At 36.0% G+C, this 19,857-nt stretch overlaps 1 protein-coding gene and 1 pseudogene across 14 annotated transcripts in view; one reads left to right on the top strand and one right to left on the bottom strand.

The window, feature by feature from the left end:
- The window catches only part of Lcor (ligand dependent nuclear receptor corepressor), a 115,800-nt gene that overhangs the window by 51,158 nt on the left and 44,785 nt on the right, over window positions 1-19,857 (bottom strand). For 8 of the 14 annotated variants that reach the window (XM_060389416.1, XM_060389492.1, XM_021650509.2 and 5 more), the window contains 2 exons: window positions 15,584-15,649; window positions 15,061-15,140 (listed from right to left, as the gene is read on the bottom strand). Coding sequence is in view for 3 of the 14 variants with exons in the window: in XM_060389410.1 (XP_060245393.1) it covers window positions 15,061-15,140; window positions 15,584-15,649 (146 nt within the window). In the remaining 11 variants the exon portion in view is untranslated. The remainder of the gene's footprint in view (window positions 1-15,060; window positions 15,141-15,583; window positions 15,650-19,857) is intronic. The other 6 variants (XM_060389421.1, XM_060389501.1, XM_060389482.1 and 3 more) reach the window with 1 other exon arrangement.
- LOC132655468 (large ribosomal subunit protein eL30-like) lies at window positions 18,356-18,777 on the top strand (annotated as a pseudogene).

Raw genomic sequence — 19,857 nt, 5'->3', positions numbered from 1 at the left:
GTGCAGGGGTTCTAGGTTATCTCCATATGTTTTGTTTTTATGAGACAGGCTTTCTCTGTGTAGCCTTGGCTCTCCTGGACTCGCTTTGCAGACAGGCCTGCCTCTGCCTCCCCTGGGATTATAGGTGTGTGCCACCGCACCCAGCTTAGACTATGTTTTTATTGTTAAAAGTTACTGATATATTCTATTAGGAACATAAAAGTGTTTTCTCTAGGTTTCATTAATGCTGCTTTAGCAGCATGTAAGTACTTGTGTTCATGAGTGCATGCATGTTTTAGTAGTACAGAAGCTCTAACACAGGCCTCACATTTGCCAGGCAAATGCTCTATTTCTCAGCTACATGCCCAACCCCTTCTCCTTCCTTTAAAGGTATGTATGCACGCATATGTGCACACAGGGAAACCAGAAGAGGATATCAGATTCCTTGGGGACCAGGCATGCAAGCAAAATAGCAATACATACATATAAAGACATCAAAGACACAATTTAAGTTTATATATATCATAAAGTTTTACTTCTGCCCTCCCCCTCATATTTAGATGGTATTGCTTTTAGCTGTCAAATTACCCTAATTAGAACCTTCTAAAATGAAGTACTGAGTACAGGTGGTACTGTTATTCCTCATCTTCAGAAGAAGCTGTTCTCAGGCTTTTGATATTAAGTAAGAGTACTTTTGTGGCAACTTCTTTAAAAAAATCTCTTATTTCTAGCTTTTAAAATTAAAAAAAAAAAATAATAGTGTTTTGGTCACATACTTAGTTATCTACAAAGACAACTGCATAACTTCTGCCATCATGAACTGATCTTGAGATATTAAACCAGCCTTCCAACTCTGAGGTGCACCTCACTAGATCATGGTATATTTGAGCTTTTATATGCTGTTAGATACTAAGGACTTTTCACATTTGTATCCCTAACTGATAGCGTTCTATAGTTTTCAGTGATGATTCTGCCTGGTTTGATATGGATGACAGTAGACTCCTAACAAGAATACCCTCCCTCTCATACGAAAAAGTTAGCTGAGAACTAGTGTTAAGTTGGGTGTTGGTATGCACACCTTTAGCCCCAGCACTCCAGCCTGGTCTACAGAGTGGTTCCAGGACAGCCAGGGCTACACAGAGAAGCCCTGCCTCAAAAAACAAACAAAAAAAGAATTAGTATTAATACTTTAAATATCTGGTAAAACCAGAAGCCACGGTTTTTCTTTAATAATTGTTGTTCTCTTTTCTTTGTTTTAGGATTTTTGTCTGTATGAGTGTTTGCCAACATTCATGCATATTGCTGGTACACATAGAATTCAAAAGGTCCTATCAGATCCTGTGGATCTGGAGTTACAGGTTGTGAACCACTATGTGAGTGCTGGGAACCAAACCCGAGCCAGTGCACTTTCAGGCCCCAGACAAATGTTTGCCTTTACCAATTCCATCTCTTCATTTGTTCTAGGCTGTTGATTTCCTAGGGCTGCTTTAATATATCACCGTAAGGCTCAAGCAGAAGAGGTCTATTCTCACAGACCTGGAGTCTACTTGTCCAAAATGATGATGTCTACAGAGCTCTTTTCTTTCTGAAGGCTCTACAAGTCCTTTCATAGTTGCTTCCACCTTGTGGTGACTGCTGACATCCCTTGACATTCCCAGTTTTATGATGATGTAATCAAACCTCTGCTTCTATCTTTATGTGTCCCTTTCCCTCTTTATGTTTGTCTGTCTCTCCAAGTCTCTAACCTTATAAAGACACCAAGTCATTGGATTCAGGGACTACACTGATCCAGCATCACTTTAACTTGATTACATTAAGACCCCAAAGATCTAATTTCTAAATAAGTCACACTTGTACGTACTGTCAGTTACTATTCTTTTTTAACATAATTTTTGGGAGACAAAATTCAACTCACAATAAAGATTTATTCATGTCTCAATAAATCAATTTTTATATCTAATGCCTTTCTTGACATTTACCCCATCAAATTATTTAATTTTTTAACATATTAATTATTCAATAGCATTTCCCATGTTTTATTGTCACAAGGTTGGAGGTAATTCCCCCATTTCTCATTCATGATTAGTCCAGTCCAGTTTTTTTAATCACCAGTTTATCAATCTTATTAATGTTTTCAAAGAACCAGTTTTCAGTTTTTCTTTTTTAGTATTTTTATTTTATGTGTATGAGTGTTTTGCCTGTGCGCGGGTCTTGTGCACTGCATGAATGTAGTGCCCACAGACGCCAGAAGACGACACAGGATCCCCTGGAACTTAAATTAACACGGTTGTGAGCCACTATGTGGGTCTTAGTACTTAAACCAAGGTCCTCGGGAAAAGCAGCCTTTAACTACTGAGACATTTCTCTAGTCCCTTGATTTTTTTTTCTCTCTATCAAATTTTCTATGCCATTTTATTTATGTGTACACTAATCTTATTTCCCTGTTTGTTTTAGACATTTTTTTCAAGTTTCTTAACTTGGGTGGTGACAATACTGGTTTGAGATTTTTCTTTTTTTACTGTAGGTATTTGAAATTATAGGTTACTTTATACTGATAATTAGATATGAAGTTTTAGTGTACCTTGTTTTAGTTCATCAAGCTAGTCAATAATTTCTTCTGAGATTTATTCTTGTATTCACTAACAAAAAAGTTTCAATTTCCATGCTTGTGAATTCATTGTGTTTCCTGTTACTGGTTTCTAATTTCATCCCACCTTGTCGGGAAACTTACTTAGTATGATTTTTATTTTAATTTATGGACCTGTGGTGTAGCTCAGTTAAGAATGTTATCACAGCACTCTTGGTAAGCTCTGGGTTTGATCCTCAGAACTGCAGGGAAAAATCTGTCTTATGTCCCAATATACGGTCAATCCTAGAGAATGTTGCAAATGTACCTAGTAAGAATGAGCAGTATGGCCCAGTATATATTATATTTGCTGGGTTCAAGTGATTCATAATGTTCTGCCCATGTATGAAGCAAGGCTCAGTATTTGCGCATGTTCAACTTGAACATATGATTCTCCTTTCTATCTCTAAAGTGCTGAAATTGCAAGAGTAAATCATATCATCAAATTGATAAGTAGGTTCTGATACCATTTCTCAGATGACAAGGTTATGACTACTCAGTGTCTCTGTCCAGTATAGCGCTCTCCCAGTCTACCTGCCCTTCTCTAAAATGCAAGCTGATCTGCCTATATTTATGCCGTAAATCAAGCTGTTATCCTCCACTAACTGTTGGTTGACTGGTCTACTGTTTTTGCCATGCACCAGGGCATAAATTGCTAAGTCTGATGCAACAAAAATGAGGTCCTTTTTCAGGGGCAAACTGCCACTAATATTTGAAACTTGGATTTCAAGAAGGCTTTTCTTTGCCTGCTTCTTTTTTTCTGGTAATGTTAACCTTTTCTGTTTGTTTGCTTTCCGAGACAGGGTTTCTCTGTCTAGTCTTGGCTGTTCTGAAACTCACTTTGTAGATCAGGCTGTCCTTGAACTCAGAGATCTGCCTGTGCCACCACCACCCAGCCTAATGTTAACTTTTTAACTCATATTTTTTCAACTGTTACTAAAAAGGAGCTATCAACCTCCTCTGAATTGTTCACCAAGATCTTGCTTTTCAGTAATGCCTTTAGGCACTTTCAAAATCTATTCTAATTTGTCTGCCTGGAAAGAGTTGTGAGAGTTCTCTGCTCTTAAGGCTTCTCTTCAATGTTAGAAGAACATTAGAACTGCTGTATAAGAGCTGGGGACTGGGGCAGTGTTACACAGTTGTTTTAAAATTACTTCCAGGGGCTGGGGAGATGGTTCAATCAGTAAAATGACAGTCATGGAAGCAGAAGGATCTGAGTTTGGATCCTTAGCAACCAGGAAAGAAACCAGACATGTATGACCCACAATATCAGCACTGGAGAGGTACAGACATGTGGATCCCTAGAGCTTGCTGGCAAATTGTCCAGCCCAACAGCATGATGAGCTCCAGTTTCAGGTAGTAAAGGACTGAAAAAGACATCTCTCTTAGTAACCTATGGACTCTACCACATGCAAATGAATACACTTCTACATCTGTGTGCACACATGTGTACAAATGACTTTCATTTTCAGTTGGTTGTTTCACTTGCTTTTATCCAGAACAATAACTAAAGATTAAAAAACAGAACAAAATCATACATTTTTTGCTTTAATCATACATTTTATCAACTGCCTCTAGACACCCTGTCTAAAAATGTACAGCAAGCCAGGTGTGATGGTACACACCTTAAATCCCAGCACTGGGAAGGCAGAGACAAGCTGATCTCTGAGTTGGGGGGGGAGGAGGGAGAAGAAACAACAACAACTTTTTTTTTTTTACAGAAATGATACATCAATAAAACATGGCTTGCTCTCCCTTACTGTATATACATATACAAAATACAAAGAACCAATAAAAACAAGAAAGTTTATGCAGTATAGGGCTAACAGACTGAACAGTCAGGTAATAGGAAATCAACAAAAATTTACTCCATTATAATTCCTCCACATCTGCATTTCAAATAGATACATTATATATGGTATGGCAAAGAGATAAAAACATGTGATGCTGTTCTACCAATGAATGAATAAGTGACATTGGGTCCTTCAATTATAAAACTGCAGCTTTTGGCTGGAACCTAATAGGAATCCAGCTGAAGGTCTAAACTAGAGTGTCTATCTTCTTTCTAGGAGTTATTCCTTTAGGGTATAAGCTGGTAAGCCCGTTCACACCCACAATTGCTTCTGTCTCCAAAATCCACTCGATTATCATAACCACAAAATTATTGCTGCAATACCTCTAGGTTTTTAACTCCTTGATAAATGATTGAAAAATGGGGTAGGATGCAAGCATAAGAGTTTATATAATGATCAGAGATAGAGATGGGCCCTGCCTCTTACCCCCTCACTCCCGTACCTCACCTGGGGTAGCAAGTTAGAGCCAGCCCTGGTAGCTGGGGCAAGGGGTCCACCAAGGGCATGAGAGCAAGTGGGAGAGGTGGCCACGCCCCTCACCTGGGTAAAGTGAGAGCTGGCTCTGGTGGTGAAGGTGCAAGAGAGCTGGTGGGCTGAACAACTCAGATACCATCCAGGCCCAGATCCACGGCTTTGAGTTGGCCTTACCCCATCATGAACTGCTAGGTGCAAGGGTCTGGTCCTGTAGAACCAAAGCTGCAGGATCTCCATGACAGAGAGGAGTTCCTGTGAGGATCCAGTATTGATAGTGCAGTAGAAGCCCAAGAGGCCTTGAATTAGACCAATGACTCATTGCAATGAACATCTGCAGGTAAAGCTGTTTGGACAAAAGGGTGTACTGTGGTACACACCAAAGCTTCCATGGCGAGATGTCTCTATTTATTTATTTAATTTTTATTTTCCTTTGGTGGGGGGAATTGCAAGGGCGGAGGAGGGATATGGAAGGAAAGGGCGATTGGGGTGAGAGTGAGATTGGGGTGCATAATGTGAAATTCACGAAGACTCAATAAAATTTTTTTAAAGTTTATATAACACTGATTTTTTGTTAGAATGATGGTATTATTTCCTTAATGTTTTCCTCACTACTTCCGTGTGTCTACAACTGCTTACTTAATGGAATTCTGACTTAAATCCCAAAACAGACGAAAGTGTGAGTATACATTTACAAATCTGTGAACTTTATTACCATTTTATTTTTAAGGTTTCAACCATTTTAAAAACTGTTTTATGAGTTTTCTATATCAAAAAATTGTCGTACCTACAAATAAATTTGCCAAAGCCAAGAAATTTGCTAAGGTGACTATCACAGTTACTTTCCCTCAGAGCACAGAGAAAAATTATGAACCTTAAGAAATTTTAATTTGTACATTGATTCCCAAATCACTTGAAAGTAGATTCCTTCATGAGTTACATAAAGCTAATCTGAATTGAAAATCTAGGCATACTTGCTTCTTTTTTAACCTACTACCCTGAAACTGAAACCAATTCCATTAAAGCAGATAAACTTTTCTGTAGCTCAGACTGGTCTTAAAAAAAATTGCCTGTCTCCAACTTCCTCAGGTACTAGTCAAGACTGCTTTGTATTAACCACAACAGGGTCCTTTACTTGTTTCTACCATATATTTCTGTAGAGAAATAACTGTCTCATCATTTGCCAACAAAAAAAAAATTAGAGTTACAGTCATATATTTTCATCTTTTTAAAAGTAAAATATATTTCCTAGAAGTCCAACAAGGCTTATATTTTTATACATAATGCTTATTTTTCTCAATTACTGGAAAACACTGGAAAGACCACTGAAAATTAGTTTCAGGGTAGTAAATGTGGTCCCAAATGTGTCATTAAGAGTAAATGTTCCACTGGCAGTAAGGAGTGTTTTGTTAAGGGTAACATAGTAAATACTTAAGGTCTTACAAGCTACATGCAAGTTCTGCCAAATACACAGCCTCATTAACTTGAGAGAACTTAAAAAGCAGCCTGTGGGTGAGACTTAGTGACAGGATACACTATGCTGACCTGATAACTCCTCCCAAACCTAAAACAAGCACAACTTCATGGGATCCTGAAATAGCAAAGGTGTCACTGAATAAACAATGCAACAAACTTCTATCTGCATGGAAGTTAGTCCTCACAGCAATAAACTGTTAATAAAGTTAAACTTTAAATAGTAAGGCTGAACATTTCTTACCATTTCTTTTTTAGTCTAAATTTTGTCACTATACAAATGGGAAGCTAAGACTGAGGAGGAGGCCTAAGTAAGTGACTGCTTATTTTCTCTTGAGGTAAAGTAAGAACAGGAAATGGAAAGTCAAATGACAAGTCTCACTTGGGAAGAATAAAGCAGCCTAGGTTTCCCAAGTGTAATTGAAAAACAAAAGGATGACTCTGAAAGTGACTCCTATCTACATATCTACTATGTGCCTTGATTACCTAAATTTAGATATAATTGTTATAAGTTGATACCATAGGGTATAGAAAACCTAGGAGCTAAAAGCAAGTGTATACACAAAAGTTTTGTAGTAATTATGTTAGAAAAGCCTTTCAGAGTCATGAGTACTAGCTACTGCCCTGCCTGTTATCCATGGCTTCCTGGCATTTTTAGCCGTGAGTTAAAAAGAGCTGACAAGATGCAATTCATTGATTTAAATGCCAATTTCCTTCATGTTATTATTTTAAATGCCAGCAAGTCCTAGAGAAAATGGTCCCACTTTAAATTCTCATATACTTTTAGGTCAATTATCTAACAGAGAACCTTAAATTATTGCACTTTAGATAAATAAAGTATAAATTGTGCTTACTGCAATTTTTGCTATATATAAAAGCTACCTTTGTTTGGCTAAGCAGACTACCAAGTTAATGAGTAGGAAAACAACTATATTTAAATGCTGAAAGACACTGGTTTTTTTTTTTTTTTAAATTTGGGAGTGATTTAATACATCTGAAAAGTGAGTATATGAAGAATTGAAACAGAAGAAAGTAGTGGTTCAACACTAGTGAATCTAAAAGAATTAGGATTTCAGACATTAACATAAATGTTTTAAAAAATAAATTGAGGGCTGGAGTGATGGCTCAGAGGTTAAGAACACTCACTGTTCTTCCAAAGGTCCTAAGTTCAATTGCCAGCAACCACATGGTGGTTCATAACCATCTATAGTAAGATCTGGTGTGCAGGCAGAATGTTGTATAAATAATAAATAAATCTTTAAAAAAAAAAAAATTGAAAACTCAATCATCTGATAAAAGTCCCTAGGAACACCTGTAAAGACTCATAAGACTCTTCCCATTAGTATTAAAATGAGACCCCCAGCCACTGCTCAAGGGTTCCTCATATTAATACTAGATTTGTAACTGAGTATTATTCAATACTTTTATATTGAATAATATAATACACAGGCTAGAGCTTTGGTGTAATGTACAAATGTTGATTTTACTATTGGAAGTCAAATCCTATTTTTTAAGACAAATACTTATTAAGTATTAAATGTTGATATTACTCCAAACAATCTAATCTAAATGTTTAATGTAATCCCTATCAAACTAGCAACTATTCCAGCACCCTCCCAACACACACACACACACCCCATTTTCTTAGCTTCTTAATAAAGCAGACCTGAAACCTCATAAACTGAAAGAGAATGGTATCAGAAAGAAAATGAATATCCTGTAGGCATCGATCTTTTGGAACCTTTCAAAGGAACTCTACAGAAACTGAATTTTAATGCAGTATTCAAACTCAACCTTTGCTGTGGATAGTTTTCTTTCATTATACAAGTAGAAGCTATTAAAAAGTATTAAAGAGAAATGCAAGCCACCCTCACAGTTAGTGGTCAAAGTTTCTACTTGTAAATTCAAAGCTGATATTATTCCCAATTTTCATTCACAAACCAACACATCAGAAGATCTTCTGAAATTTTTACCCATTCTCCTCTTGTGCCCACGGTCATTTTAAGTGCTAGGATATAAAACTGTCCATTTGATATTACAGCATTATAAAGTCTAAGCGTTACGAACTCCTACAGCACCGTACCTGTGCCACTAGAAAGCACAGGTTTTATTTATCTTGTATCTATTTCTTAATTCCTCTATTGATCAAAGTACTATCTGTGGGAGCTAGAGAGATAGCTCAATGGTTGAGGACACTAGCTGCTCTTTAGAGGATCTAAATTCAATTCCCTACATGATAGTTCTCAAACCAATTGTAACTCCAGTTCCAGGTTATCCAACCCCCTCTTCTGGCCTCTGAGGTCACCTGCACACTTGTATGCCTACAGATACACATAAATAAAATGGTTTCAAAATTAAATAGAAAAACCAAACACAAACATAATAATCAAAGATGCAAATAAGAGCAGCAAGATGCCTCAGCAAATAAAGGTGCTTTCCTCCAAATCTGAGGACCTACATGATGGAGAGAAAAACAACTCCTACAAGTTGCTCTCTAACACGCCCGTGCCACAATAAATAAATGTAATAAAAAAATTAAGGAAAATACAAATGATATTATAAAGAACATAAATGTAATACCAAAATAAGGATTAGAGAAGAGAAATTAAAAAAAAAATCTTGCACAATATAAGGAAAAGAACAAAGAGAAAGATAGTTTGTCCGTAAACACCCAGTGCTTGGCAGGCAGAAAGAGTTCTAGTTCAGCCTGATCTGCACAGAGTTAAAAAACAAACAAACAATAAAACCTTAGAACCTTCAAAATGTCTCACTTTTTATGCTAACAAAAATGTAACACTAACAAGAATAATTTTTATTTAATAAAGACTTTAATTTTTCTTGCTTAAAAATACAATGGTGAATGAAGTCACTTTATCAATTAATTTTCTTGGAATCACTTTTGTTGTTGGTATGGCTAGAACAGTGAACAGTAATCCAAATGAGGAAGTTTTATGAACAAGTTAGAGGGCAATATTCTTAATGCTTAAGGCATTCTTGCCATGTTAAATCACTAACAACCGTGACTTCTAGAGTTACACTGAGTGTGTACTAATTCCCCGCACTGTTTATTGTTAATTTCCTGTTGTTTTTTTACAGTCTTGCCTTATTCAGCCATTCCCTTCTGATTTTTTAACCTTTAATTGTGTGTGTCTGTGCATCTGTATACAGTAATATGCACATGGGGGAGTGGGCCGTGCCAATAGTACAGAAGAGAGTGCTGGACCCCCTGGAGCTGGCGGTCTTCCGTGAGTGCCGGAGTGGTCTTCTGCAAGAGCAGTATAAAATATTAACTCCCAACGCATGTCTCTAGCACCTTATCCTGTCTCAATTTCTCTGTAGCTTCTTCTAAGAATATAAATAACACTCGAGCTTCTATCATGATCCAAAAACCTTGTCAATATCTTTACCTATACATTCTCTGCTCTTGTTTTCTTCATTACTCTTTTCACTCACTTGAAAGATTAGTAATATCTTTATTACTTAAGAAATAAGTAATATTCATTACTTAACACCCACAACACCTACTTTCTCATTAATGCTGTCAGACTTGGTAGTCTAATTCCCATAATTAGTAATCTTGGCATGTCATTTTCTCAAGAGCATATTTTAGGGCACTTGTTCACCTCATTTAATGTCCATTCTATTCTGAGAAATGACCCAGAGTTAGAAGAGTAAAAACAACAACAGACCCTTTAACTTTATTACATGTGGAACCTGGAAGATAACTTGATGCAAAGCAGACAATTTTTATTCTACTGCTGTTCTTTCCAATTTGATTTTTTTTTTTTACTTCTTAAAATTAAAGTCCTCTGAAAACCTCAAAGATTTATCTTCCTCAAAGATATCATTTGCTTCAAAATACTTCCAAGTTTTCATCCTGTATACTATATGCCAATTCCATGTACACAACTCTTATGCACTGGGTTTTTTCAATTACATGCTTACTTTCTGTATTGCTTTCTGGGTGATTCACTGGTTGCTTCACCTCTCTGCCCTTCCTTAAAAGTCATCTGAGCTTGGATGCTGAAGCTGGCATCACTTCTTTCTCCTTCATTTGCATCCACTAAGCATTTACATAATCTCCAAGTATTGGTAACGTTTTAGTACAGATTCACTCATTTCCTGTGACTCTTCAAGTTAAAGATCCTACCTAGTTCAGGTTCATTTTCTGAGTTATTGCTGGATCCTGTGATTTTCTCACTATGAATATCTCTACCACACACTAAAAAACAACTACTTAAATCAATGGCTTTAAAGTACAGTTTTCTTTTCAGGTACAAATTGGGTTCTATTTCAAGCAGCTCAAGTAACATCTATTATAATTATTATCTACATTCTCTTGTATTATCCAGTAGCTCTAAAAATACTTATATGAGAATGGGGATTTTGTTCTTAATGTTTCCTACCTGGGAGTACAGGTATTATGCCACCATCATGTCCATCTTATGCCTAAGAAAACTTTTTTGAGCGTTAAATGCCAGGTATGAGACAGGACTGGGAGTACAAAGCCAGCCTAGTCTATATAGTAAATCAAAACAAAACAAACAAACAAAAAACAATACCCATCCCCCAAAAAATATTTAAGAAGCTGATGAGTAAGTGATGAGGAGGATTATGAATATATTCTTGGTACATAGATACATTCAAAATATACATTAATATAACTTTTCAACTTTATGGAAACTCTCAGCTTATTTAGTAAATATACAGAATACTTACTTTTGCCCAATAAATAGAAAAGAGAAAGTTGCAAGCAAGCCAGGAAATCAGGGACTGATTCCCAGCACAGATAAAACCAGTCATTTTAAACAAAATTAAGCTCCTTTACCCTTATTTTCTCTCTTTCTAAATAATTCCAAATTCTGCTTAACTCTTCCTCTCACTTTCAATTATTTCCACTGCTATTTTTTGTTAACAAACTGGATTCATACCAAATACAAAGTTGAAATCTGAACTATGTGGCTTTGCCTGTAACAATCTCTGACCCTTCCTTTCCCTTTTCTTATTAGAATCTCAGGATTGCTTTGGGAATTAAACTATACCACACAAAAAAGCATTGGCAAAGAGGATGTTTCAAAAGATGGCTCTCTTCACCCATAAATTATATTCTCTAACCTCTGTGCTATTTTGCTAAAGTAGTTTCTCTTATTGGTGATTTTACTTTTCATAGTTTAAATTACCCACGGTCAACTGTAGTCCAAAACTATGAAATGCAAAATTCCAGGAATAACTCTCAAGTTTAAGTGTGTACTGTTATGTGTAGTGTAGTGAAAGCTCAAGCTGCCTCACCTGGTCCAGTGTATACATGCTATACATGATTGCTACTGTTAGTTATCAAATGAACTGCCATGCTATCAAAGTGCTGTCTATAGGTAGCCTGTATTTTACTAAATGTCCCCAAAACACTAATGTAGTAAGGCTGGAAAGTCCAATATGCCATAAAATACTTCATGTAAGTGAAAAGGTGAAAGTTCTAACATTATAAGGGTAAAAAAGTCATATGCTGGGCTGGAGAGATGGCCCAAAGGTTAAGAACAGATATTAACTCTTTCTGAGAAGCATCTGAATTCGATTCCTTGCACCTATTACATCAAATGACTCACAACTGCCTGTAACTCCAGCCCTGGGGATCCAATGCCTCTGGTAGCCACTGCCACCCCCAAACACACATATATACTCGTGATTCTTTAAAGAATTTGTAGGCTGAGACTGCTAAGAAATCAATAGGGTTAAAGAGATGGCTCAGTGGTTAGAACACTTATCTTGCAGAGGATCTAGTTTCAATTCCCAGCACCCACACTGCAGCTCACAACCATCCAGTTCTAGAGGATCCAGTGTCCTCTTCTGACCTCAGCAGGCACAGGCATGAACGTGATGCACAGACATACATGCAGGCAAAACACTGAAACACGTTAAAATGAATTAAATCAATCTTTAAATTAAAAAAAAAAAAAAAAACACCTCGATAGAGTAACAGCTTAATCTGGGAAATTGTAAGGGAAGGTAAAATTTATGCTGGTTTTGCCAAACAGCCACGATACATCAAAACGCTTAGTTATGGCAGAAAAGGCCTAAATTGATAAGTAGAAGCCATAAATAGGAAGCGTTCTGATTGTTACAACTTTAGTCACTATCATGAACCTCCTACTGTGCCTAATTAAAAACTGTATGCTTTTATACGAGAAAGAACATTCTGTATACAGGACTTAAGACTAGCAGTGACCTTTAGCAGAGGTCTTAGAATACATTTCTCCAGAAAGCGGGGCCACTGCAAACTATAGGTGAATACCAGTTCTATTTCCCAAAGAGAGCTAACTACTTTGTAAATTTTTTTTTTTTTACCTGCATAGGTAAATACAAAGGCTGTATTTATATTATCTATTCTAGCAGCCTATTATTCACAAAAATTTCCACTAGCTCAAATTAAACAAAAAACACAACATACACCTCTTTCTCAAACAAGCCATTGCTTCTGCTTTTTCCAGACATACTCTAGATTATCTCATCATTAACCTCAAACTCAAGACTTCAGCAGCATGCACAATATTGTTACATATTTCTCCTAGTTTTACAGGTATAAGCTTCAAAGCACTGGGTTTATTTCTAAACTCTAATCTTTCTCAGATAAGATGTAATAAATGTCTGCACAGAGTCCCAGGACATAATCATTTCAATTTAATATAACAAAAGATTTGTATAATTTTTTTTTTTTTTTTACATAGGCTCCTTCATTTCTGTCTTCAGTACTGGCTGGCTCTCTTGAAAACAAACAAATCAAGAAGACTATGTAGTGCCAAATGAAGAAATCAGACTCTTAGAACCAACTGAGCTATAAAACAGAAATACTTTCCCCATCTGGGGAGATGGCACTCTGAGGCAGGTGAACAACAGGACACAGGTGAGTCCAAGGGCTCGGTGGACAGCTAATCTGGGTAACCACAGAGACAGCCAGGGAGAGAGAGCTTGTTTCAAATTATAAAGTGGACAGCAACAGAGGAAGATATCCAAAGTCAACCCTCTGGCCTCCGTATGTGATACACACATAGGTGAGTAAACCTCTACACACATGTATACGCCCCTCCCACATAGAAATATTCAAGTTAAAAAGCCAACTAAAAAAACTGCAAAAGTACAATTTAAATGATAAATTATTTCATGTCTTATTGACACAGTATTTTGTCCTTATATATTAACAGAACTCTCAATCATATTTTAGTAACATACTATAACTGTTACTTAGCAGAGAAAGGTTCTATTCCCAATTATACTATGAAAAAAACAACTGTTTCTCCTTCTCTTCTACCACAATTCCTATTAAATGATTTGCTCAATAATCAGCATCCACGACATACACACATAAACGCAAACACAGGAATTTTAACATCAATTCCATCTATAGGCTACTCTTGACAATGCTGCTTTATTTTGTAATCTTTCAAAACCAGTAAATTTCAAAACAACCTTTTCATTAATTTAACAAAATATACTACTATGGAGAGTAGCAGCAACAATTTTTTTTCATGGTGAAAACAAGAAAAAGATGTCACTAATATATGTAAGAAGTTCTTAAACCACAACATGGCACTCAGATGTTAAAAGCTACTTTTCCACTATAAGCAGTAAAACAGTAATAGACAGAGAAGATACATGGTCATCTTCAGCAACTGGAATAAAGGCAGGAACAAATAACCAAGACTTTCAGAAAAGGGGAAGCAAAACAAACCATAATATCAACTGATAAGTAACTGGTCTAAGGTACATTTACTACAATAATATGAAGAGGTGAAACAGCAACAGGAGCATGTATGCACCATTCATAGGACAGTGGAAGGATAAGAAAAAAGCAAGAGATTTTCAAGTTATAAAAATTAGAAAAAGAAAAAGCGTTTGTTCAATATAAATCATGTTATTTCAGCAGTTCAGAAATAATACTAGGGCTATGGACTACAGTGATGACCATGGAGATTAAAAAAAAATCAATTGGAGTAATTAATAGAAGTCTGCCAATAAACTACAGTATAAAGTAGAAAGAAGAAATAAGAATGTTTCCTAGGCTTTGCAACAGAAAACTGTGGCAAACAGGATGCCAGGAAAACAAGGTAAGGCTGTAAAACCAGTACTGAGTTTTCAGTAACTGAAAATTTTTCCAGAGCAAAATTCTTTCTTTCCCTTTCTCTCTCTCTCTTTTAAGGCAATAAAACAGAAACCCAAAGTTTAAGTTAATTTCCAATTGATGATAAATACCTGGCACTCGTAGCCAGGTATTATAAAGAAACATTTAAAAATATAAACTTCTAAGTCTTAAGTCTATACAAGTTATCTTTTTGTACCACAAATGCCTTCTATTTCTTGAATTACCATACACTTTATATTTAAGATAAATGTAACAATTTGAAACCAAGTAAATTCTTCTGTCTATATATACATAAGAGAATGTGTATTGGAATATAAGATTTCTTAATAGGCTAATCAACACCAGAAACAATATAAACTGAAACGCCAACTACTATCAACTACTATCAAATCTTTTAAAAGAAGGAAATCAAATTTTCCTTTTCCTGCAACTCCACCAATAAAATGACTAAAATGACTCAATTTTTTTTTTTTAAAAGAAACTAAAATACCATACTAGACACATTTCCCAAGCTTCTTGGTTACCTTTACTTTATCTCTTCTCAAGCAACAGAACAGACAATTTTCATCAAAAGCCCAATCAGAAATGCTTTCAGGTTCACACTCTGCAAAAGAAAAACAAGTTTTAATACTCATAAAACAGAATTTTTCAGAAAACAAGTCAGAGTTAACTTCAAAATATGTAGTTTAATAAAATCCTCATTAAAACTAGATGTTTCAGATTTATCTCTAAAGTCTTGTGTTTTAAGCAAACTCAGAATTTCACAAACACGAAAATGTGTGCTCTACCACTACAGCCATCCCTTGAAATTCTTTCTACTATGTCCTACCAGCCACTTCTATTTTAAAATTCTAAAAAGAAAATTCTTCACTCAATTTCTAGCTGTTCATTAGTTAATTATGCTACCTATACATAAACTAACAGTATAAACTAAACACAAACATGCTGATATGAATGCAATTTAACCCTCACTACACTGAGTAAAGAGACGTAAATTCCCAAGGTGTTAACCACAAAGATTGTGAATACCAGAAATATTTTGAATACCTTTATATAAACTGAGATCTTTTAATAACGCAGGTCCAAACAGCCCTTCAAGAATATTTTGAAATCCTGAAAGGATTAAAAAAAAAAAAAAAAAAAAAAAAAAGAGTAAATAAAATCCATCATCACAATATTCACTGAAAAATATTGCTTTCTTCTGGTTCTCAGATCTAAAAAGGGGTGCCTGCATTTGTGTTAATGATTAATCCAACAAAAATTCAAAGTACATTCAATAACAAAGCAAAAACAAATAGAAACTTGAAACAACCAAAGAAAAATATGGAAATTTGTGGTCTCTAGTTGTTCAACAAAACATTACAGAAATTAGCATCCTAAAAAGTGCCTTCCCAATGAAGTATTATGCTTCACAACTTCCATAAACTTCCTAGAATAATCTAAATAGTCCCCCTTTTTTATGCCTAACAGCTGATGCACAAATTTCTCTCAGGTCAATAGTTTTCTAAAGACAATACTCAAAACAATTTCCTCACCCCTCACAATAGTCTAGAAGGAAAAGGCCTGTATTACTTTACAACACAATATTAACTACTTGATGGTTCCTTTTTAAAGGTAAAACTCACTAAGTACATAAAGAGAAAAGAATGAGACAAAAAAAAAAATCACACAGCTGTACAAAACTGTTTAAAATTATTGTATCCTTTACCAACGTGAAAGAAAAAGAAAACCAAGTTTTCTGACTACATCTAACATTGCCATGTACTTAATGAAAGACAGTTTAAATGTCTTGCTTGCTGTTGTGGGTTGTTAAGAAAGAAAGAGAAAAACCTAAAATAGTGGAATCTGCAGTGGCTTTAAAAAAAAAAAAGAAAGAAAGAAAGAAAGAAATTGTCAAGGAGCTCACTATAAAGTTCAAATACTTATTGCAAAGGATCTGAGACTTCAAATGCTCTTTAACTGTGACCTTTAGAAAGAATTAATGTCACGCACATTCGGTACACATTATTACTTTTCAAATATATAGAAATATCAAAGAATTTAGAAAGCAAAAGAGGACAGAAAAGATGGCCTTTAAGGGCTGGAGAGATGGCTCAGCTTCTCTTCCAGAGGACCAGGGTTGATTCCCAGCATCTGTACGTGGGCTCTTAACTGTCACTTAGTAACACAAGACCCAGGGGAACCAATGTCCTTTTTGGCCTCCAAAAGCACTGCATGCACATAATACACAGATACACAGGCAGGCAAAGTACAAGTACAATTAAAATTAAAAGAAAAAAAAAAGCACTATTTTTGTCCAACTGACAATAAAAATAACACTGCAATTCAAATGTCTTTACCCTACTTCCTATTAAGTACAGCAAATACTGAAATTTATAGTGTTCATAGGGTTGATTTTTATATTATTTTAAACTGTAGCTTTTTGTTTCATTATTAGAAAGCACTTATTTTTCAAATTTATTTCTTGATATCAAAATATTCCAAAAGTATTAGCAAAATTAAGTTACTCACTAATCAAAGAGCTGCTTGTTATTTACCTAATGTAATTAATTTGTGTCTAACATTAGAAAAGAACAAAGGACTTGAGTTAGGGGCTATGAAGGTAGAGAGGTATAATAATGAGGATTAATGGCTAGATATTATCTATCTTTGACCCTGGAAACTATATATTCTCATTAACATCTAACCTCTGCTCCTTTAAGTAAATCTCAAAAACCAGTCTCTAACTGTTAAGTCCTCTTACTTTACAGAAAGGAATTCTTATTTTTATGAGTGAAAGCATTTCAGTATCTTAAAAAGTATTAACCTAAAAACCCAGCTAATGAAAATTCTTTCGTAAAAAATAAATCTAATATTTTCACCTGGGTTTATACAAACTAATCACAAATTCCAAATTTCCATAGTAAGCAAAGCTTTATTTTTGAGATAGGGTTTCTGTTTATAGGTCAGGATGAGAATGCTCTCTGACCCACCTGTCTCAGTCCGAATATGGTTATAACTGTGACCAGCATGCCATGGCAGTGCTCTAAGCCTCAATTTTCAGAAAGAAAAAATGTAAATACAGCTAAGAAATACTAGGAAAGTAGAAAGGGAAGGAAGTCAACAGCTTTGTGAGATGATAATTGAAAACTTACAAAGAATAAAATCTGAAATAGTTCAACTGAGGAAGAATATCAGTAACCATTAGCCAAAAAACAAACAAAAATCAGATCAAAAAGCGGGGAGTGGGGGGGCTAGGCAGTGGTGGTACACTCCTTTAAACCCCCTCCCCCCAAAAAAGCCAACAAACAAAAAGAGCGGGGTCGGGGGGCGGGAAGCACTCGCTGAACATGATGCATGCCTATAGCCAGCACTCAAGAGGCTAATGAGAAGTAATGCCACAAGTTCAAAGCTATACTACAGAGCAAATTCCACTCCCAAACTGAGCTATTAAGTGAAGTTCCAGTATTAGGGGAGGACAGTGGAAACAGACAAAAATAAGTCAGCAGTCAACAACATAACAACAACAAAGCTAGTCACAAAATATCTGGCCGCAACTAATTTTGTTCTTAATAATAACCATATACAAGTTATTTCTCTTCTGTTCACACCTGCCACAACACATTGAACTTTACACATATGTACTGCATACCATAAACCCACATTTTGCTGTTCTCTGTTCACTGATGCTAACACTATTCAGTTTTACTAATAATAAATACTGAATTTACCAGTTGCATAGCAACACAGAATTATCTTACATGCTATCCTTGACATTAACAAAAAGCAAGTAAGAACAAAGACACTCAACACTTCATACCATGGTTTCACAGAAAAGCCATGAGAATGGTAACGAAATTCCACAAAGAATAGATACTGGGCTCCCCAGCCAAGATGATCTTGTTTGGGAGCCATCCCATACCTAAGGCAGGAAGACTGTAGTTGCAAAGAAGATGAAAAAAGTCTCTGGAGTTGATCAACTCTAGGCTCTAACTTGTGGAATACACACAGGCACTGAGAATGATCAGGCAGGGCTTCGTGAAATTGGTTATCCTCTCCAACAGCTGCCCAGTATTGAGGAAATCTGAAATATGATATTACGCCATGTTTGCCAAAACTGGTGTCCATCACTACAGTGGCAATAATATTGAATTGGGCACAGCATGAGGAAAATAATATATAGAGTATGAATACTGGCTATCATTGACCCAGGTGATTCTGACATTACTAGAAACATGCCAGAACAGACTGGTGAAAAATAAACCAGGCGAGTTTTCCTTTATTAAAACATTACCAGTACTCCTTTTTTATAAAAAAGCCTGTTAACTCCAACTGTGTGCTTGTGTCATCCCAGTAAGTTTCAGAAGGCTCCAACTACGGACCACTAGCAAGGAAGATCTTTAAAAGGAGTTTTAGCAGTTGAATTTGTAGGTGTTTGAGGGCTTATTTTTGTTTGAAAAGATGAACTCAAGCCAAGATTTCAGACAAATAATGAGCAAGACATTTCCCTTCATTTTGGAAGTTTACTACATATCCACTGAACAGCCTGAAATGTATGCGGTTAGAGAGAAAACTCAAGAAAAATGGTTGGCTATTACAAATAAAGCTGCTACAAACATGGTTGAGCAAATGTCCTTTTTTGTGTACTTGAGCCTCTTTTGGATATATGCCCAGGAGTGGTATGGCTGGATCTTGGGGAAGCACTATTCCTAGTTGTCTGAGAAAGCGCCAGATTGATTTCCAGAGTGGTTGTACAAGTTTACATTCCCACCAGCGGTGGAGGAGGGTTCCCCTTTCTCCACAACCTATCCAGCATGTGTTGTCACTTGAGTTTTTGATCTTGGCCATTCTGATGGGTGTAAGGTGAAATCTCAGGGTTGTTTTGATTTGAATTTCCCTAATGGCTAATGAGGTTGAGCATTTCTTTAAGTGCTTCTCTGCCATTCGATATTCCTCTACAGAGAATTCTCTGTTTTGCTCTGTTCCCCATTTTTTAAGTGGATTACTTGGTTTGCTGCTTTTCAGCTTCTTTAGTTCTTTATATATACTGGATGTGAGTCCTCTATCAGATAAAGGGTTGGTGAAGATTCTTTCCCAATCTGTAGGCAGTCGCTTTGTTTTGATGACGGTGTCCTTTGCTTTGCAGAAGCTTTTCAGTTTCATGAGGTCCCATTTATTGATTGTTGCTCTTAGAGCCTGTGCTGCTGGTGTTCTGTTCAGGAAGTTTTCTCCTGTACCAATGAGTTCTAGGGTATTCCCCACTTTTTTTTTTCTAGCCAGAAGCTGGAAACAACCCAGATGCCCCTCAACTGAAGAATGGATGCAGAAATTGTGGTACATAT

This window comes from Meriones unguiculatus, chromosome 1 (assembly GCF_030254825.1).
Source record: "Meriones unguiculatus strain TT.TT164.6M chromosome 1, Bangor_MerUng_6.1, whole genome shotgun sequence".
NCBI lineage: Eukaryota > Metazoa > Chordata > Mammalia > Rodentia > Muridae > Meriones > Meriones unguiculatus.
The sequence above is the reverse complement of the archived record's forward strand: the minus strand, read 5'-3'. Positions and strand labels throughout refer to the sequence as shown.